Source organism: Halictus rubicundus, chromosome 2 (assembly GCF_050948215.1).
Source record: "Halictus rubicundus isolate RS-2024b chromosome 2, iyHalRubi1_principal, whole genome shotgun sequence".
NCBI classification, from domain to species: domain Eukaryota; kingdom Metazoa; phylum Arthropoda; class Insecta; order Hymenoptera; family Halictidae; genus Halictus; species Halictus rubicundus.
Window position 1 is genome coordinate 22,174,662 of NC_135150.1, and position 23,341 is coordinate 22,198,002.

The 23,341-nt window shown below is 38.6% G+C and overlaps 1 protein-coding gene across 2 annotated transcripts in view; it reads right to left on the reverse strand.

Annotated features, from left to right (window-relative positions):
- Window positions 1-10,615: 10,615 nt before the first annotated feature.
- The window catches only part of Dve (SATB1_N and homeodomain domain-containing protein dve), an 88,328-nt gene continuing 75,602 nt past the window's right edge, over window positions 10,616-23,341 (reverse strand). For both annotated transcript variants that reach the window (XM_076806004.1, XM_076806003.1), the window contains 3 exons: window positions 13,962-14,513; window positions 12,644-13,021; window positions 10,616-11,073 (listed from right to left, as the gene is read on the reverse strand). In XM_076806004.1, the coding sequence (XP_076662119.1) occupies window positions 10,897-11,073; window positions 12,644-13,021; window positions 13,962-14,513 (1,107 nt within the window). In that variant the 3' untranslated portion in view covers window positions 10,616-10,896. The remainder of the gene's footprint in view (window positions 11,074-12,643; window positions 13,022-13,961; window positions 14,514-23,341) is intronic.

Genomic DNA, 23,341 nt, shown 5'->3' on the forward strand with positions numbered 1-23,341 from the left:
GACATCGTCGGCGCGGAACCCAACCCACCGTCGACCTGACCGTCCAAAAATTTTCAATTATTTTTTCCGTCCTTCTCGCTCGAGGACCCTTCGTCCCCTATCCCTTCTCCCGTTTTCTGTCCCGTGGGATCGCGCCCATTGTTGACCGTCGATTATCTTATCCGCTTGTCTGCGACGAGGACGTCTCGAAAGGGATACTAATCGATGACGTATCAATCCTCCGACTTCAATTTTGCTTTTGCGGAATGGTAGCACATATTGATATATCAATCCACTGCACATAGCGGGTCCAAACAGTATTTCGACACTAAATTTCCCACTCTCGAGAAATTGTCGATATTTGATGATAATTTCGTTACGGTAAATAGTATAATACACCGGGACTCGTTTTAAAAATTGAAGCCTCTACTTTCGCCATCGATTGGTCATTTTCGTCTAAGATATTTTTGCAGGATACAGCGTCTGCAGACGCTTTTTGGCCCAAAAAGTTACAAATCGACACGTATGTTACCTTGACCTGAGGAATTGGTATTGATCAGCAACACTTAGAAGAGATTTGATTACGCGACAGAAAGAAGGATTGCTTGTGGCAGAGAAAATATGCTCGAAATATTTTGATCTTTCTGCGGCTTGCTCGCGGTTACGTTCTTCCTCGCGCTCCCCCAGAAAACATACGCGTATCGGATCAAGAAGACATGTTTGTATGCCAGCGCAGCGCAGGGAGAACGCTGCTTGACCAATCATGAAAAGACTAAAAGCCATTCGTACCGTATCAACAAACCCTCCGTCGAGTCCTAACGTTCTAGCAGAGTGGAACTTAAGCTATATAGAATTTTCCGTTGATCCTCGTAAAAGGGGAACTAATCAATGTTCCCGACTTCACCGGGAGCAGACCTCCTCGAACATCATCCTCTTTATCCTTCGTCGCTGACAAACATTTTAACAACGACTCACTTTCCACGAAGTAGCAACTAACGGTACTGTTATCGACGAATTATATTTTCTCGAAAAATTATATTTTCTCAATTTTCAATTGTATTGTAGTATACATTGGTTCGGTGAATAATAATCCTGATATCACTGACAGCAAACTACAGCTCTGCAAACATCATCGTTTTCATCTTTCATCACTGACAAACGTTTTAACCACGACTTGCTTCGTACGAAGTAACAATTAACGTCACAGCTGTCGAGGAGTCTTGTTTCATATTTTTTATTTGCAAAAATTTCAGGAGCGTAATTTTCAAATTTTATGTTTTTATTGTAGGACGTGCCTCTATACATGTTATCAATACCTGTACTCTAAAACGTTTAACTATAATTCCAAAATAAAGATACAGTTATCTTTGAAAATGTTAAAAAAAGATTTTTAAACTTCAACGCAAACGCGGCATGGGTTCCCGTCGCATTGCTTCCAACTTTTGCACATCTTCTCACAAAGTCTCACAATTTGTAGTGGTAAAACGCCAAAAAAAAAATGTTAACCCCTAAAGCTGAGGGCCACCCCAATGCCTACTCGCGGACCGATAGGAGAGGCATGGTTCCTGCGCCTAGCATGGTCACCTTATTTCAGGTGCCCGTGAATAAGTGGTCAGGCCGTTGTCGGAGGTGTAAGGAGTACAGGATGCTGGTGTTCGGTCGATCTTAATACTGTCTTAAGCCCAGCAGAGCACAACATAAATTATGTATCGTCTTGGCGTAAGATGCCTCCAAGATCCCAGGAGCACCTGGTATTCCTACTTCGGCTCACGGTTTCTCTAAGACTTCCTCCGCCTCCTTCTTTGCCCCACCGTCTCGGTGGCAGTTTATACGTTCCGGCGGTGTGCCTCCTTCCGCGGGTCCCTAAATTTTCTCGAAGTCTATAAGGGTTAAGGAATTAACTGGCGTGCTGGACTGCTGCGAGCCTACAGGGTTCTGATACGGCTCCCGGGTGCAGGGTTGGTTGCCACCGTGGAGCTTAATAGCTCGTGCGAGGGGCAAGCGAAATAGGGGTTGGGCGGTAGCAAAGGGGGGATGAAGGGGTAGGTGGCGGAGACAGGGGGCACCCCGGGATCTTCGTCGAAAGCCATTACAAGGATTTCTTTTATTTACGGTCGCGAAAAGAGCTCCTTTGCCGGCCGGGGCTAAGTGGTATGATCTTCTCTCCTCGTGACTCTTCTTCTACGATAGATCTTGGCCAATGACCGACTAAGCGGTCACTTCTGGAGGCTTAATGTTCCAGCCCCGATCGTGTAATATTTGGCTGTAGATCAATTAAGAGAGACGTCGCGCCGCGGCTTTGCTATTGCCTACTCCTACCGCGAACACGAACGTCCATCGCCGGCACAACTGGTCGAGTCTAACTGTCGTTCCGCGACTTTTGACTCGGTACGGTTCTCAGTTCCGCCCCAGAGAGATTAGGGGAACGATGTCTAATGTGTACTGGTCACGGAAATCGTATCCTGTGAATTAATTTGTTGTTACTAGATTGAGGGTCATTTGCAGAATGCAATTTTTCTTGGTGAATTGTATTGAAAATGTGTTCCTTCCTTCAATGATTTCATTCAATGATTAAACAGACAATGGATCCAAGAAGGATTCCTCGAAAAATTGTTGATACTGAGATAATTTCATTGTGGAAAATAGTACAATAATAATATACTTGGACCATCGTTCATTTTTATCTAAGATATTGTCTAACAAGACGCATTTTGGTCCAAAATGTTCTAAATTGAAACGTCTGCAAAAACATTGAAAAATTTTTCGTCGACATGTACAAAATTTTCTGAATGTTCGTCCTAAAATTTCTGGATAACTTTGAATTATATATAATTATTAAACTTCCGATTTGTATATAACAAGATTAATGTCGTTAATAAATTAAAGATTAGTATCTGTTCGCTCCACGTCTCAGCACCTATTTTGTCTATTGGTTATTCGTCGACGAATAGTACAATTGCTAAAACATGTGTCGAAACTGTGTAATCTAACCGATTTGAACGCCGCAGAATATTGTCAGTGGACACAATAAATCGTCAGCTAGTAATTGCAAAATAAATCCCACACTGTTTGTGTAGCCACTAAGTACAGCATTTCATCCCAAAACACGTCTGTTTGTAGGCGAATCACGGTTAATTCATAAATCATGAAAACCAGTTCGACCAGTTCTACCCTCCGGGGGCACTTAGGCTTCACAACGGAGAAAAATCTTTTCCTTTCCCTCACACGTGATCATCGGAGGAGGCGACCACCGGAAAAATTAACAGGATTAATTGTCCAACCCTCGGATCAAGTGGAGCCGAGCAAACGGGCGGGTGCCTCGATGATCTTCCTTCTACGGTTCATTACTTTCAATCGCTGCTCTTCGTCGGCCTCTCCTTTCTCTCTTTCTCTCTCTCTCTCTCTCTCTCTCTCTCTCTCTCTCCCATTCCCTGCGGCCAGTAATTTTTGCCCGAGCCACCGACGAGGTTGGGGTGGGATTAAAGAATAAGAAAAAATGCGGAGAGGAGGGTCAGGCTTCGTTTATATGACCTCATCTACTATACTTCGTCGGCCAAGGAAAGACGAAGATTAGGGATAAGCGGAGGGAGAGCAAGGGACAAAGAGAGTAGCTGCGCCGCCATCCCTTAAGGATTATAAGGCCAATCCTGCGGCTAATTTGCGAGCTCTTGAATTCTCCCTCTGGTGTTCTGCGACTTCCTCTTAACCAGCCTATCATTCGCCTTTTAACCGTTTCGCCGTTGTTTTCTTTGCCGGTCCTGCGCCGTGCCTTTTAATAAAGGGAATAAATGCCTTCGTGATTACCGTCTCGTTTCTGAATCTCGGCGTACGGACGTAGCGACGATTATAAAAGGATAAGAGCAAATAATTAGCAATTTTAGCAATTTTTACTTTTATTGTTTTTCATGTGTCTCCGTCGAGTTCTAACAGAAACACACGTTTCTGTTAAAAAGCTAAAGGAGTATTGTCTTAATATGGCGCATGGTATCGGTCATCGTTCAAGATTGATAAAGCGTAATAGAGTAGAAACTTTCCAAATGAAAACAAAATAATTTTGAAAAGACATTTACGAACTGATGAATAAAAATTGACTCGCCACTGCATTCTGAAAACAAAATCAACCGAGCATTAAAATTAGGTGTGTGCGAGTACCTGAAATTACGGGTACCTGAATCCTCGAGACGGGTTCTTAAGAAATCGGGCGGACTCGGGCGGGCTCGGGCGGGTACCCGCCATTTTCGGGTAACCCGATACTTTCGCACAACCGGACAATTTTCGGGAAGCCCGATTCTGTGCCCAGAAATTTTTAACTTTTTTTATATAATCCTGCAGATTTTGACGAGAAAATGCCAAAAATCTAAGTTTTAATGTTAGGAATTCACTGCTTCAAAAGTTATACTTGTTTAAAGTTGAGCAATTTTAAGTGCTTTTGACAGACAAGGGCGCCGCCATGTTGGTATGTATTCAGCGGCGCGCGCCGTCTAACGAGCGGAGCCGCTAGATGACAGCACAAGCACGGCGATGTCGATAACGTAGATTTGTCCCACAAGAACCTAATCCCAACCAACCTTCTCACGGCTCCGCTCATTGGACGATATCTCAGTATATACCAATATGGCGGCGCCCTTATCTGTCAAAAACGCTGAAAATCGCACATCTTTACACACGCATAACTTTTGAACTAGTGATCTCCTAGAACTGAAACTTAGATTTTTGGTATTTTCTCATCAAAAACTACAGGGTTGTATAAAACAGTTAAAAATTTCTGGGCATAGAATTGGGATTCCCGAAAATATCAGGTTGTCCAAAAATATCGGGTTACCCGAAAATGTCGGGTTGCCCGAGCATTCATATGGCACGGGTACCCGCCCGAGGCCGCCCGATTTTTTAAGTCCGATCCGAACCCGAAATCTCGGGTACCCGCACACCCCTAATTAAAATGCATTTGGACACGTAGAATTCAATAGATTGGTGTGACAGCGTTCGCGTTCCAATTTATCAGTACGTTCTACAGATTTCGCGACACGTAAAATCAGTCGCCCCGCGCGACACAGCATTAGGACACTTTTGCCGCTCTTACTGATCGCTTCCAACGATCTAACTATCCTGGACAACATTATCTACGACGAAACGTCCGGCAGCTGCATGGAAACAGAATAGTTAGGCATATCCTAACCGCGGCTGATAGGAGAACAGCGTAGCTCCTCGTTTTCTCTTTCTCTCGATCTCTCTGTCTTGTTCCCCGTTATTATTCAGGAACTTTGCTGACAGCTCTCCGGATAGGCAGATAAGAACGTCCTCTGAATGCCGAAGCGTGCACAATGCTCCTTTGGTACGACGTGTACCCACGTCTCGTGGTTACTTTCCTCGTATACAATCGCACCGAGGCCAGAGTTTAGGGCGTATCGCGCGTCCTAGAGTCCCGAATTTGCTCCGGCCAGCCAGATTTATCGATCAGCGTATCGGAACCAATGCCACTTCACCCATTTCATCGATCACTATCCTTCTATCCTAGGTGCTGCCAGCTCACGACACACCTCAGCATGTTTTCTCCCCGAGTTTATTTTAACGCATTATTTCGACCGACATTATTTCGTTGTTCACCTGCCTGTTCTTCCTTATATTTTGTTTTCTACTAAATTATGATTATTATGATAATTTTTCAGTTTTCCGAATCAATAGGTCCGCTTATGACATAGTATGCGTTACGATGTTTCTAACGCTGGAGAAACAATAATTAGATCGCGGAGTTTTATGCAACATAAAAATTGTCTCCATTAATTGCGAGGTGCAGGAGCCTATATAGACGTTTATTTCCCTTGTTAATCAGTTTATCGAGCTAGATGCAATAAAACAGCATTTTGAAATTCTTTAAACGTATTTGCTAGTTTCTACGTAGCATTAAGACTTAATGCTTTAATGGTTAAGTGAAATGTAACGCTATCGAGTTACAGCTGGCAGCTGTAAAGTAAGTTATTAATGACAGTTTGCCTCGTTAAAGCAGTTCGGAAAATGTAACGACTATGCAAAGTAATTCGTGTTCACGGGTAGAAAGGTGCAATGAAATTCTTGAGCCAAGCCGCGCGAATCGCTTTCTGCAAAGTACTCTTCAATTGTAAATTAGCCGATCAACATTATGTAAATCAATTAAATTACAATTGGCGTGAAATGATGCGCTCAGTGATGCGCTCGGATATACGTTAACTTTTCGAGTATGTCAATACATTCTTTCGGATACCTAGTTTGTAGGTCGCAATATTCATTTTATTTTAGTCTCAGAATTGGGGGTAGAAAAATCGAATGTAGATGTTTGGAGAATTTTATATGAAATGAGCTGCGAATTTTGGACTATTCAATTTTGACCTTTTCAAAATGGCAAATTTGACATAAATGGCAGTATTATTTTTAAGGGAAATAAAATTATAAAATTGGGTTGATGCATCACTGTTAATGTACTAGCATAATAGTCGAATATAAAAATCACAATTCGACAAAGAATTAATTTTATTTTGCAATATTTACCGTATACACAGAAACTGGATTTTCTAGACCCGTACGTATTATTGTATTCAATGAAGTACAGAAAAAGAAAACATTTCCATTGCATCAAATACAAGAAGAAAAGATAAATTTAATCATTTTCATAATTTGATTGTATAAAACATACAACTGTTAAAATACCATATCTTACAATTTCACACCACTTCAAATACATACATATTGGAACTGTTTATAAAGAAAATAATTTTCTACTCAATATAAATTATATAGGAATATACCGTGTACGATTCCAGTTTAGACAATAAATATTAACGTCGCTAAAAACTAAATCAGAAGCCGTGATATTTCTGAGAGGAATAGTTCACTCCTGGCTAGTAAATCCCATGCCGAGGATATGAAAAAGAATCTCCGAATGTGAAGCTATTAGAATGTAGCTTTCAGATTTTAAAGTTAAAAAACGAAGATAAAAGGACAGGGCTTCGGGTGAAGCCGGCATTTCTCATAACGATTTACTAGCGAGGGTGTGGTCCAAATTGTTCCCGTGCTGGCTGACAAATTAAGATCAGATAGAAGGATGATCCTCAAGGCTGCTGACTTTTAGATTTTCATAAGGCATCGGCCTGCCACCCTACCCGACTTCTTACGTTCCTCCCCTCTCCGCATCGAGCTCAATTCCCTTATCCGTTTAACCAGCCTTTTTATTCGCTAGCTTTGGATTTCTGCTTTAAAAGTTCATTTGTCAAACAAAAATTTACGAATCCTCCCTCGAACCATTAGTGCTGCCATTTATGTTCCGGTAATTTGTCATTATCCGAACAAAATTTATTTCTCATATTTTCATCCTTCGTTCTGCTGAAGCATACTCAGCTGTAAATTGGTAACCATAGTTTAGCAAAAAATTTAAATATGCTTGTATTTATTAAAAAATTAATTTGGTACTTAATCTAATTTTGCTATATTTTTCTTAATTTGTTTCACGTTTTTAATAAGTAACCAATTTTAACTGCATTTTTAGTAGAAATTTATTACTGCACACTTTCAAGGTTATCATAATGCTTTAACTACAGCATGAAATTGCTCCACTTTCATAAAGCCACGTATGAAAAATTTCTTATCCTTTGATTCACACTATAATTACAAATTATTCGCTACTCTTTTATTCACTTTTTAAACGAAGACAAATATATTGGATCATTACCAACAAAGATATTTCACCTGAATTTTCGAAAATAAATCAATGCGTGTGCACTAGAAAAATCTTAACGAATTAAATAAAATCGAGATAGGTATCGGACAAGAAGATGCTCATTGTATTAATCATTATAACAAAATTTGTTCCTACAAATCTAAAACGTACTTCTACCCTTTCTGAAGCGTTGTGAGTCAATTTTTAATTATGAATTGTAGAATGGAAGCAGTAACAAACAAATCTTTCGACGTGCGTAGAACGTCGTTTCCAATTCTGGGAGAAAATCTTCCGACGTGTGAGATACGTCATTCCAGCATTAACTTAAGGTATCATTAAGGTATCAAACATTCGAAAATTTATACACAAAGGAAGGCAAGTTGAATATTTAAAATATTTCTCGTTTCATGGCAATCATGATCAATTTATTTACGTTTACGAACCATATATTTATCCATATTTGTGAGAAATATTGCAGAAAGGAATACAGGACGAAAAAGTAACCTAACACATTTTTATGTTATTCATGAATGCGACTCGTCCATTATTTCAATCAATGTTTTGCTCTCCGCAATACAATCCCTCAAACTTGAAGGTATTAATGCGTTTACACATAATTAGCTTGCTATAAATAAGCGATTCATACAAACGAATGGAAGATTGAAATCTTCTGGTTAATTACTGGGCATTTCTATAAATGGCCGGCCCGACTTGATAGAAGTTCGATAACGATAACAAAAGGGATAACGATATAGGTTTGCGCTTGCATTCTCGGATAAGAAAAGGCAGCAGCGGCAGCAAAGCCGAAATTCGATGTTTTGCGAATGAACGGCCGTCGAGCCGCGCGGATCTTTGCAAGACACTTTAATTGGACAAATCCGCCTATCCTCATTAAATCCGACCCGCCATTCGGTACGATCTCCTCGACAACATCTTATACGTGTATCGTATAGATGACAAGAACAACCCTGTTCGTTTTCGTGCAGCATTCACGATGGAAACGGAGCTGAAAGACTGATGTGTCACAGTCTGCGATAGGGATTCGATTCTGGCTTAATGATCCATCTTTAATGCGATACTTTTCAGACGTTTGCTTCGTACTCTTATTGTAGTAGCTTCGGCATCTAATGCAATTATAGTAATCTCATACGCGATCGTTCGCGATATCTTTTACTTTTAAATTCAAAATATAAGGTACTTGACAGGCCTTGTTTTAAATCTATCGAATTTTGTTCTTATAACTGCTGCTGATTGCAAATAATATTTTTTCGTAGTTAACTTTGTAGATGCCGGCAAAATTAAAAAATGGAAAAATAAATTCTATACTGTACACAATAATGATCCTATATGTTGACAAAATTAAAAAATAGAAGAATTTTATATAAAATTAGAAAATGGAAGTATTTTATATAATTTTTCACGTGGAAAAACGTTTCCTGTACATATAACTGTATCTACTTTCTGTCATTAGAGTGCGTTTATTAAAACCACAATAAATTAACGTCCATAGTATTATTACTGAAAATATTTATGTAACTCGGTATGTTTAAAAATTCATTTTCAAGAGTTGGCACTATAAATAACTTCATTCTTCATTAATGGTGAAAACTTTTACATAAAAAATACTTTGTATAATAGTGCTTCATAATCCTTAATAATTCTAATTACTGAAAAATGATACAACTGTGTTTTGCGTTTGACAATCTAATATGCAAAAGGTTCGTCTGCTGGTAACAGAACACAAGTATAATGTTTGTCGTCAATTTCGTCCACTTCTCAGTTTATCGAATACTGACTTCAAAATTTGTATGAATTAGGTGAATAGTCTCGAAGTAGTGTTATTCGCATACAGCTACTTTCGCGCGCGCGCGAAACGAACGCTTATCGCCAAAGGAAATGCCACGCGTACTTAATTGTGTTGAATTGAAATTTTAAGCGCGAGCATCGATAACTTACCATCAATGTAACAGGTACGTCCTTCGGCATCTTGACGATAGGACTCATAGACTATTGTCCTGGTTGAGTTAGGGTTGACTCGACAACAACGCGATGGTCTTATCTTACAGGGAGATTTCGTCTCGACAGTTTCTGCATTTCCAGACTTGAGACAGTATCACATATTTCCGTTGTTATGTACGTATATAGTAAAGGTATCGCGTCCATTTAGGCAGCAAATGTGCTTATGAATTTCGTATTTGATCCTCGGATGTGTCCAGTTGCTTGCGGAATTGCAAACGGAATGTAGTAATAGGTTTTTGTCGTGCAAAGTCATTCTTTTTAACTATATCTTTTTCGGGAGTGTTAAATAATTATCTGCGAAAATTTTAAATTTTCTGGATGATTTAAGGCACTCACGTGAACGACAATTTCTACCTTGACTGTTAATTTCAACCGTTACTATGAATATTAAATTTCAAGTGAAAATCGTTTAATTTATTATTTTGCTATCAATCTTCCCTAATACATCAAAAGTGGAAACAATTGTGTTACTAAAACATTTAATTACTTGCTGCAACTGAATGAAATTATTTTGCGCAACAGATGATGTTTAACTCTGAAAATAAGTCCTTTATTTATTGTTAAAAAAAATACTACTCACTGTTTAATTTACAGTAAGCAATACGATTAACTTTATAAACTAGAAGATCTTAAATACAACAACTGACTTTAACAGATTCAAGGCTGAACAAAGTAATTTGAAATAACGAAAGAAAAAAAGTGAAAATAACAATTGTTTAACCGCGATATAAACGTTCAGGAATCGCCCCCCCCCCCTAAAGGAGGTACAAGATTTTTGGGACACCCTGTATGTACATCGAGGATATAGTGTTGAATTGTACAAAATTCTTTACTCATATTTATAATAAATAAATTAAAATAACTATGATGCATGTATGGACAAAGAGACAGCTTTCGCTGGAAGGAGAATGAAAGTGAACGGCGTGTATCGTGACGTATAGTTTTTATTCGACGTTATTCTCATATGTACATTCATCAAGGTCCATAATAATTATATTAATCGTTATGCAATAATTACAATAAAAGTGCAACCCGCTTGTGTGGTTACAGGTCAACGATATTAAGGTATAACAGGTTGATTAGATTCTCCTCTCTGTTCGTCTCGGCGTGTTGCGTTACATGGTGCGTGAGTGTGCCACTCCTGCTTCTTCTCGATTGGCTCCTCTCGGCTCTTTTCTAATTTTATAAACGTAACTTTTTTAGGGGCTGAGCTAGTCTGCGTGATACGGATGAGGCTGCGGCGATTCGCCCTCGAACAGCGCCATTTTCAAGCGTTTGCACTTGGCCCGGCGATTCTTGAACCAGAATTGCACGTTCTTTGGTTCCAGCCGCGGGAACTTCTGCCGGTACGGCATCCGGTTCAGCTCCTCTGTGTACTTTAGAATTAGCTGTAAATTAAACAGACGAGACGGGATTTATTAAAATGCGAGATCAATTTTGCCGGGCGAAAGTGTGAGCATCGAGTCTACGGTTACGGAGGAGACGCCATTTTGTACGAAATCAACTGAAGAACAATCTGTCTGGGAATTTACGTCCAGTATTTAGGGCAAGGGATCCAATTACTGTGCCTATATTAATTATAAATATTTTCAAAGCATCGTGAATATTAAAAAAGAGATATTAAATTTTTATCATTAAAATCAGTTGATAGATGTATGTTATATATCTCTTTTTAATATTCATCATGCTTTAAAAATAGGTATAATTAATATAAACACAGTAATTGGCACCTCCGCAGTAATTGGGTCCCTTACCATATTCTTTTTAAAATTTTGTTGTTTCTCCTATTTTTAACCCGTAAATTGTAATTCGTATTCGAACGATTTCGAACTTTTACAATTCACATATTTTTCTTCATACTATTTGCGATATCAAATATTTCAACAATTATTTTACAAAGGATGTTCGAAGGTAGCATATGAAATTTTACAGATTTTTTTCAAGAACTGTTACTTACTGAATACTGCATCAAACATAAAAGACCCACGTTTATAATTTGAGGGTACCGTAAAATCGTTTACAGTCTACGAGTTAATTTTCTTGTGTAATTAACACATCGAAAGCGAGCGTAATACACAGACAAGCTTTATTAAAATTAGAAATTAATATTGTCGATCGATAGTGGGAAAATCGAATCTAGCATTATGAAGTAGGTCTGGGTTAGATTAAAAATGCAGTTACTGATTGGTATTTGTAATTATCTTATTAAGAAGATATTAATAGTTACAGGTAGTGCATTTTTGACTGTTTTAGAGTAAGACTAAGGAAGAACATGGTTCTTGTGGCACTGATGATCAAGTGATATATACTATATTTTATATTAATTACTACAGTGTTTACTCTATATATGTCCCAAAAACGCCTAGCCGATAAAAGTCCCAGAAGTTTTCTACGTTCGGCGTGGATCAAAGAATAATATTTCCTGGACGATACATGTCCCTGGCAAGACCCGTGTTTTGGACACTTATCGAGTAAACACTGTATAGCATTTCGATTTTTATTGTTCATTTCCGAACAAACTGAAAACACTGCATACCACGGAAACCATGCTCGCATTTCTCTTCAGAAATGTCTCCCGCGAAACAGAGTAAGTTTCATTTGAAATATTTTTTACAACAAGCTACAGTTTGGGAAACAGTTGTGTGCGAAACTTCAAATGGGACATCCTCTATACGTATAATATATTTCGTATTTTTCAGACCATGTTATTTCTTAAATCGTGCAGAAAAGAGTTCGGTGTATTCGAGAAAATTCCGTGGTTCACCCTGTATAGTAATGGGATACAAACGACAAACGACTCGCACAATCATGAAAAACATCCGGTAGCATCTATTGGAAATCCGTGCATCGTTCTGAATGTGTCTGGCGGCACGGCACGGCATCGGCGTGGTTTGATATTAATACAGAAGGATCGGGAAATGAATGTGTTCGATAATTAAGCTTCGCTGTTCAACTTACCGCGTGACTGGGATGAGTATTGTGGGTGAACCAAGCCTCGAGCCTCGGCACTTCCGTCACGGGATCGATGAACGTCCGGTTCCTCTTCCTCCTCTCGTCGAGCATGCTGGTCGAGCAGCCGGCCGGGCCGCGTGGCGGCAAATAAGGTGACATATACATAATTCCATGACCGAACATCGGACTCGGGACCAGCGAAAATCCTGGCATAGGACCGGTCGGCCTTGCCTCCTCGTCTTCAGAGCCGGAGGACACTCGGGCGTCCTCCTGCTTCACGGAGGATGGCGTCGAGGGTGGAGGTTGTTGATCCTCCGGTCTGGTTGTCAGTGACAGTGGGCCGACCGGTGGACTTCCGGGTGGACAGGGAGAAGGCGAGGCTGACTGCAGCATAGAAACGTCACAGAAATCTTAGCGGAAGTGGATCGAAACGATCCTATTCTTTTCTCGTTCGTAGACCGCGGTTCTTTATGCAGAATAAACATTGTCCATGGTTGCAGGAAATGGCAGTCACTTTGGAGAGTCTTACAATTTCAAATAACTTCAGCCGGCCGAAAATGACATGTCGATATTCTTGAACTATTTTAACTCTAAACATACCGAGACTTTTAAACGTAAGTGATGCATGTTGTCTTATAAAAATTATGAGACTGAATTCATTTGGATTTTGTGCTGTTTGTATTGTAATACATACTCTACTAAATATATTCACTTCATCATTTCTCACGATAGCATGTCTACAATTTCAGTAATTGTATAATAAAAAATCTGGAACCGATCATTTTGGCGGTGGTAGGTTTAGTGTTAATCGTTTCACCGTTTCAAATTGCAACTACTCGTTTCACCATAAATAAGTATATAAAATCTGCGGTCTACTCGTGTGTTTCTTCAACGCTGGGTGTTCGAAGCACTAAAAGTGACTATTTTACATTACTTTATAAAAATAACAAAACTGCGTTCATCCAAATTTTTTTGCCATTTTTTAATAATACGCCTATACCTCTGTTAAGGAGTTATTGCCGAAAAACGCGGACCAATCTGAGCGCGGATACAGCAGACGGATTCAGGCTCGGCCAATGCCGGCGCCAACGTTCGCTGTAGCGGCGCTCTGATTGGTCCGCGGTTTTTCGTTAATAACTTCTAAACGAAAGCACGCAGAACATTTTCGCGAAGGAAAAAATTATTTTATATGATCTCAGGAATCACATTTTTGGAACAGTCTGCATAATGAAAATGAACGTCTCCGCAACGATGACGAGTGTAAAGGGTTGGAAACTGATGAGCAGAACAAAAAGATATTAGTTGTAAGAGGTATAATCTCTACCTGATGTCTGGAATCTTCTTCCTCGTCAGAACAATCTTCGCTGACGATACTGGCGCCCCTGGGACTGAGTCCAGGAGGGCTATACCCATTGACACCTCGATTCTCAGCCCTCTTCTGGGCAGCCCTGGCGTTCTTGAACCAATAGACGACATTGTTGACGTCCAACGGTTTCCTGCCCCGCCGAGACTCCAGAGAATTCAACTCGGAGACATAGTGTTGTATCTGTTGCCTCGACGGATGTTGGTTCTCTCCGAACCAACGTTGCAGACGCGGTAGTTCTAATTCAGGGTCGAAACTCGTCCTCATCCTAGTTTTATGGGAGTACTGAAGGAGCGCAGGATGCGGGGGGCCTATGGTGCCGCCTGCTGATCCGATACTACCACCTCCATCTGGCTGAGGGCTCTGCGTGTGATGATGGTGATGGTGGTTCGAGGTAGGTACGATGGGATTCAGACCCAAGCCCAACTGTTGCTGCTGCAACCACGACTCGAAGTTCCGCTTGGTCTCCTCTGATAGTTCGTTCCCGCCTCTGCACAGGGACAGCAGTGTCATCTGTGGAACAGAAATACGTTGCTCTTCAGCATCAATTCAACTATTTCGTTAGCGATCCTCTTTCCCTTCGAGAATTCAGACACTCGTCTCGTTGATAGGACTAGGGTGACTTGGCCAGTGAACGAATACTTATCATTGTTTCTAATTACAGTGTTTTTTCTCGATATATGTCCAAAACACGGGTCTAGCCAGGGACATATATCGGCCAGGAGATACTATTCTTTGATCCATGCCGAACGTAGAAAAAGACGGCGAAGCTCTAGAGGCCTCGGTTCATGGAGCCTCACGGGGTATACCCCGCGGAAGTGGGGATACTTCTGGGACTTTTATCGGCTAGGCGTTTGGGACATATATAGAGTAAACACTGTACTTTCGCTTGTTGCAGATCAGGATATCCTGGAGTTCTACAATAAATCACGATAGGAAATGCTGTCTTTTATTAGCAGATTACGGATTTTTAGATAAAATTCCACATCCATAGACTATTTTATGGCTTAACTTTACTTCAGGAAACAACAAATTTTTAACTTTTTTTTATGTAATCCTGTAGATTTTAGGGAGAATATGCCGAAAATCCAAGTTTCAATCCTAGGAGATTACTGGTTCAGTAGTTACGCGTGTGTAAAGATGTGCGATTTTCAGCGTTTTTGACGGGTAAGGGCGCCGCCATGTTGGTATGCAGTGACCGTCGCGCAATTTCACCCCCTTAAAGTGAATTTGGGCAGTAAAAGAAATCGTGTAATACATACCCACACGCGCACTATTATGTCCCTAAAGATTCATAATTTGTTAAATTTCCGGTTCATCCTTGTAGGATGCATAAAGATCCGGAGAGCTTGTTCGAAACGCTTCTTAACTAGACTGCGAATCTTATGCATTTATGACAGAAGTGAATAGGTGCAATTTAAAGCAGTGGACAGATTTTTAAAATACACGAATGTATTAGTCGCAGCTTGCAAACATTATTAAGGGATAAAATAACTTTCTATTTTGCCATTTATCGCGATGCAGAAAATTTGTATTTTGCATACCGATCCACAGTCCATTCGTAACATTTGCACTCCAATAATCTGACACTAAATCCAGATTCGAGAGCACCGTGCAACGTGGCAATTCACGTGTTGGGCCTGTATCGCGAAAAATCGTACGACACCAAAGTAATCATTTTTCAAACATTTTATCCAAATAACGTGAATCTGTCTGAGATACATAAAGATCCGGAGGAGCGTGTTCGCGAGCTTGTCTGGCTGGTTGCCGGTGGTAAGCGTTAAAGCGCGCAGATTATGGAAAAGTTTTAGGCAGGCGTTAAATAGTACTAGGTTTCACGGAACATGTACCTTATCTGGACAATGATTTACACGCGAACAAACATCTCCGGCCGCGGGGGCCAAGGAGCTCGACGCCACTTTAATAACGTGGGTAATCCGTCGCGTATCCGTGGCACCTTGGCAGCGTCGTCTGTCGTCGCAGAAACCGTGTTGTTATCCACAGAGGTTCTGGTTGGCCTGTCACCCGCTAAAATTCTGATCCGGCGAATTTTACAGCCCGGCACTTAATCACTCAGAATCAGGTAGGCAGCCGCCGACGACGACGACGACGACGACGACGACGGCTGACAGGACACGGGATCGCGAGGCAATAAGCTGATAAACAGGTAAACACCAGTCGAAAAAAAAAAATAGAGATGAAGAAACGGGCCAATTCAGCTTATCTGACAACACCAGCGCGCTGTAATTCGAGGCCTGATTTACGCCCGATTTATTAGTTCGGAATGACGCAGTCAGGCACCGTCAGCTGCTCATCCCGAGGGGTGGTAGTAAATCAATCGTCTACGCGTAAGAACTGATCAAATATCCTCGAATATGGATACCCGGCGTCGCCAGCGAATTTTCCGCAATGATTAGACTCTTAATAGATTAGACATCAGGGACAGCCAAACGGAAACTCATTACGGCCCGTGTCCACGTTGAAAACATTTGAGCGATTTCATTTGACGACCACTTCGTCCGACCACCATTTTCTACTTTTCACCAGGAACCATAACTGTTATCACCAAAACGAAAAAAAGTCATGGAACAACAAGTATTTCATGGACTAGAATTGTATGGGTTACAAATAAGGACTACAAGTAACCGATAATATTTTCTCTTGTTGGCAAATGTTATCGTTGAGAGATTCATTTCGATCGCTTACAACAGTTATCAATGAGAGAAATTTATTTCGATCGTTCATAACAGTTATCGATAAGAGAAATTCATTTCGATCTCTAATAACAGTTATCGATAACAAAAATTGATTTCGATCGTTCATAACAGTCATTGATAACAGAAATTTATTTCGATCGCTCATGACAGTTATCAATGAGATAAATTTATTTCGATCGCTCATATCAGTTATTGATGAAGGAAATTTGTAATAGTTATTATTAAATAGTACAACTATCAAATGGTAGACAATCAATTATTTCATAAATAAATTATTCATAAAGTTTATTGATACAATCAAAATTTAATGTGACGAACATGAGTTTTTCCAAATTTTCTCCTGACGAATTACACCGAAAATCATCTAACGTTAATTTTAGAGCAGAAAAGGTTCGTTCAACGCTAACCTCAGTTGCGGGCACAGCGTAAATCATGCACGCTCGTTTTGATAAATACGGGAGTCTATATTTCTGATTTTCTCAGTTGAAAAAATTTTGAAACATTTTTTGTCTTGTTGTACGAAATCATCTCAATGAATTTCACAGGCCTTCTCCATGAAATGAATAAGAAATTCGATCATCGATAACTGTTATGAGCGATCGAAATAAATTTCTCTCATTGTTACCTGTTATAAGTGATCGAAATGAACTTCTCTCATTGATAACTGTTATGAGCGATCGAAATGAACTTCTCTCATCGATAACTACTTTGAGCAATCGAAACAGCTTTTCTTCATCGATAACAGTTATCGAGGAGGATCCAATTTTTTGAACATTCATAACTGTTATTTGTAACCAAAAAGTATGAAAATCGATATTTTTTAATCATTTTGTTCTTCGGATTTTTTCTTTATATTTTGTGTAGATTATCTTAAATTTCAATAATAACCAACTTTATATTCATGATTTTTATCGTAGAAAATTTTGGAATATCTGTTATTTTTGGTCCCTGCTTTTCACCGATCATTTGCAGTCGATTAACGCTAACGTCGCAATCAATTTTTGGGGTAAACAGGTAACGATGCTTCGACTAGTACGTTCTGATACTGTACATCGGATGTGTACCGATCTTATCATCGAACACTTACATTGTGACTATGACGCGAGATAAGAATGACAGCAACCTAATATGCAAATTAGCGATCGCCAAAGCTCATTATAAATTGTTATAAGTGCGGAATTGATATATGGAGAACTGCATTTGGCACGTTCAATGTGCGCGACTATCCGGAAGCAATTGCGACAAAGCTGACTAAATTGTAACTTCGAAAATTTTGATATTAACCGTGGATCATCGTGCCTATCTACGTTCATAAAATTTGTGGATTCGTTGAAATAATAAAAATCAGTGATATTTCTATTCCTACTGTCAACAACTTTCGAAATTCTTTTCTCTGCTTAATCTAATTACTGATCATCGTCAGACTGGCTTATTTTAATCATTTTTATGGAATACATAAGAAAAACAAATAATGACCAGAAACTCGCTCCTCGAATTTTCAGAAACTTAAAAAAAAAATATAGTGATTTATTCGTCGAACAGCTACTTCGCACTACAACCATAAGCGAAACTGATACGCCGGGAGACGCAGCGATCAACGAACGTTATCGTCGATTCATGTTTGATCAAAATCCAGCAGCGCCGTCTAACGAATGTATATGTAGGGTTTATCTGTTAATACAGAATCTGCAAAGTTGTACACAAAAACGCTTCGGTTCGGTTACAAAAGTTTATAATTTACAATTCCGCGCGAATCCCACCAATTGAACTGCACTGCTCCTCTCGGGATTATGTTCTATTTTTGGAATTAAAACTGGTGATTCTTCCAAGACACAGATTAATCTTCTTCGCTTAATGCTTTTATAGGAGACTTGTCATTTGTTCATTCCCAATAGCCACTGTAAACGAAGCCGGCTGTCGTGCTCGGAGATAAACGAATGACACTGGATTTAAATAGCATCTCAAATTAATGAATTCTTTGTGCGAATTCGTGATAACTCTTCGTTGTTGATATCCGAACACTATTCGAAAGAAGTAACATTTCTAAGCTGCAATTTCTCTAGAAAATCTGATTTCTGAAAGCTTTTTGTGCTCTGCGAAATGTTTATCGTTATCAAATATTTTTAGTGCAGCAAAAAAATGTACACAATCTTCAGCTAATTAAGAATAATAAGCTGAAGATTGTCTGTTGCAATTGACGCAGAAAATTTTGATTTTGCACAGATCCTTTGCCATTATTCGACTCTGCTGTGAAATTAATAGTAACCGTAAATATATAATCTGACGAAATAATTCGCTCAGTCGTGTTTGAATAACAAAATGCTTGATTGGCGTTTAAATTTTTGCATTTCAAATAAATTTCCTATACATCAGTTAAATGCCCCCCTTTGTGGTAAACAAAAAAACAATTTAAATTATAAAACTTAGGAAAAGTTGAATTTTACAAAAATTTTCTTGAGTTAATTTTGGTTAATTCGGTCGGCCCCCAAACAGTGCTAACCCAGGGCCCCAAAACTAACGGTCCGCCATTGCCAGTATACCAGTTAAAGAAGTATATGCGCAAAACAAGCAAGAAAGAATTAAAAATGTCACGGTATCTAAGGAAGGGGAAATGAATTTTAACGTTGAGAAGCAAACGAAGGTGAACGTAATGGCGTACGTACGGTTTTGTTATTGGTCCTTAGAAAACGTTCTGGTAATTTAACCCTTGGAACTCGAATGGCGACTACAAGGCGTCACTAAAAATTGCTATATCATTATTCAAATTATCTTTTACATTATTAAATTTGTTTGTATTTAATAAATTACTAAACATTTCATTATTGTACGAATAATTCCCACCATTTTCGTATGTATTAGATTGTCCCATAAGTTCGTGCCGTGGATATGTTTATATAATTCACCATTGAAAAGTATTTTAATGAAAAAACCGCAGAAATTTTATAGCGACGGTATGATGTCTTTGCCAAAAAGGTCAGAAGAGGTTGTGGAATGAAAGGGTGATTACATATTTTATTTTTAGCATCTAAATGGTACAAGACTAAACGGCACGAACTTATGGGACGACCTAATATGACATGAAAAATATTATATAGAAGGGAAATATTTTAGGTCGGAAGAAAAGTTTCGTTTCAGCGTTAAAAAAACCTCAAGTGCAAAGGGTTAAATCAGGAAAATTACATTCGTCAAGGCTTCCAAAATCGATCGGCCCTGCATGGGCTTACCTGGCACGGGCGGATAGTTCCCGGCGAATGATCGACAGATTAAGTCACATGCATTCGAGCAGCCGGTTTCTCTATCGCAGCCGTTCGCCATTAGCCGACAGGCCGAAACTCGAGCGGGAAACGACTGTCAGGGAAAATTGGTAATCATAGACCACCGCGAGCAGCATTAAAGTTCGGGGATGGGCAAGTACAGTAGGATCTTCAAAGAGAGTGCACTTAGATAATGCCCGCCCGTAGGGGGTGGGAGACACCCCTTCACCCTTCTCCTTCTTCCGATATCGAGGGGGCTTTTGATGAAGGCCGCGAATTTGGTTGAGTAAAGGGTAATCCTATCATACGCCATGAGATCTTCATTGCCGACGAAAGGGCACGCTCCGGCGCTGCCCTTACATGGACATCATACGCTGCTGTTTCAATCTTCGGAGAAATCAAATCAACCGGATCCTCCTTGCGCATCATCGTCTTCCATAAGATATAACGAAAAGATCCATTCGACGTTTCGATCGTTACACGCAAATTCTACATTTGACGATTTATCCATTTGTTACTAAACCGCAGATACTTTTGCTTTTACATTCATATTTCAAGTGTGGCCCAACATCAATTTTATTCGACAGGAACTCCCATGTGGCTCGACATGTTTAAATCGCCAGTTTACATATGTATCACATTTGACAGTATTAATCTCTTTCTTATTTAGATAAACAATATTTCCAATATACTTAGTAAAAAGAAATTATTCTTTAAAACTAGTATCAATTAAAGGACTGTCTTCTAAAGTACATTTTAAAGTAAATGTTTGGACTTACAAATAAAATATTTTTCAATTTAATTTTATGTTTAGCCATGATGTCTTGATAGATTCATTATAGGAAATTCCACCCTTCCAGAATTATTAAAAAAACTAGGTTTTATTAAGAAAAATAACATTAGAATAATAGTATTAGAAATGGTTGGAAAAAAAGGTAGTTTAAAAGAGAATGTATTATTCTGAGATGGAGCTGTCATGGCAGCCAGTATCTTTATGAATATGATCATGTATTATAAATTCACGTAGAGCCTCGAGATTAAAGGAGACTAAAATTGATTAAATTACTGTACCAACTTTAAATTTCGTTGTATGAACGAGTTAAAAAGTAACTGCGATAATGAACGAGCAGAAGACATTTAATTTTAGTTAAACAAATGTTCCCCAGAAACATTTAACAAGAGAGTTCAGCAATTTTCTTCCTTACTGTAAATAAATTAAAGTAGTTAACACTGGAACTACCAAGTAATAAATGCGACTGATGTATACTGTTATGTAATTATGTCAAGACTGCATACAATTTTTCGATAAAGAATAAAACATTTCTATAATTTTGGTAATTGTAAAAGAAAAAATTAGCAATTTTTATTGTAATATATGCTTCGATAAAGAAGTTGAATCAAACATTACTATAACTTCGGTAATTATAAAAGGAAAAATTAGCAATCAGAAATCATCGTTCAGATATCATCGGTTCGGATAATCAAGGTTCTACTTTATCGCAACTTAAACAAGTAAATATGCTCCGATTAGTGTCATGTTCATGTTATGCTCATTTCAATTAGAAAAACATCATAAATATGCTGGTAAAAGTGTCATGACCAAGTAATTAAACACAATAAAGTTTTATTAAATAATTAACATTAACAGTTCAACTGGCCTGGAAATTTTGGCCTGAGATTTTCAAAAAAACATTATGAAAAGCGCTGTTTCTTCCTATTCTTGTAAAACCTGTAAAATATGATTTACACAGTTCCTGATTTCACTGATTTATTTATATTTTCCAATATTTTATTTTAATAACATAAACAACATAAATTAAAAACATAACATTTAATAACATTGATTTGTTATTGGATCAGATAGTATTGTTTATTAATAAGTTTTTACCAGTAGTAAAATAGAATAAAGGTAAAATAATTAAATATAAATGAAATTTTCCCGTATTTTTGTTAGCACAGGCGGTTTAACCCTTAAATGAACGATTCGGGCTACTGCGGCCCCATTCAAAATATTAATAATTATAATGACTATTAATAACACATTTGTGGATTTAGATGGACGTTTACTATCTAACTACGTTACTATCTACTAATTCGATAGAAATGAATAATAAATGTTTTAGTTGAATTATTGCGTTTTGGGTGTTGACTTTGGAAGTCCATTTAAGGGTTAATGATTTGGAAACGTATTTGGTAATCCAGGGTCTAGAAATGTCATCGCGGTGACTCGAAACCGAGAGAACATTTATTTAAGACGAAGATCAGCGACTTCCGAGCAAGAATCCGGCGCAGATTACCACAGCGGTTTTCGAAGCAGAAACAAAGTGCACTGGCCGGAGGACTTCTTAATGAGATTAGGTGTCCCGACGACAAACACTCCCTGGTTAGATTTACATTTTATACATTTTTAAGCGGTCTTAGAGCGAACAGTCTTCCCCGTCCCTTAATCCCGAATCGTGTTTAAACTTCCCGCTCGATCTCGCTCGATCTTTATTTTCGAATTAAGCGTCGATTAGTCTCGGATTAAAAAATTCGTTACGTCTGTGTTCACCGTGTTATTTAAATTAAAGAATTTATTTTCACGGTTTGGTTGAGTGTTCGATGCGATTTTTCATTCTTTCAGTACCGCGACCGAGTACAAACTATGAACACTTCGATGTCGGAAAGATCGATCAGTATATCCGCGTGCGAAAAATTTTTCGTGGATTTCACTGTAAACGAATAAACTGCGTAGTCCCACTAAAAACGTTTAATACCGAACTACGATTGACGTATAAATGTTCAATGTCGTACTAAGCTCCTTCGTTGAAATTCGTCGGTTTCCATGAACTAAATTGTGCAGAATGTCTTCATCAATAACTGAAAGCCATCCGAAGCGCGGCTTATCGCCGAGATTAAAATCACCACGTATAAAATATGGCGTATCAGATTTAGCTATCTTGCAGAACACGCTATAAATGTTTTTCAGCGTGATTCTAGTGTTTCTTTCTTCAAGAAGTTCGGTGATCATTGAATTTGTCATCGCTGATCCCCGATTATGTCCGATTGGCATTGTCGAATTTTTATTGTAAACTAGGAGATAATTGTCTAGTAATATTTTTATTAGAACTTCGTTATGTGGTCATTAATATTATCGTTGTAGTAAGTAACGTTGATTTAAAAATCTCTTTTTCTTAAAAAATGTAAGAATATCTGGTTGCATAAAAATTGAAATAAAACTATTGATTAAACATGTTTACACCTGAGTCAGGCATTATTCGAATTGTTCCGAATAAATAATTATCTAAAATAATGATTTGAATAAATTTGTTCGTAACAAGTTATTCTCTTTATTTAATCGAATAATTCATCATTATTTATTCGAATATTT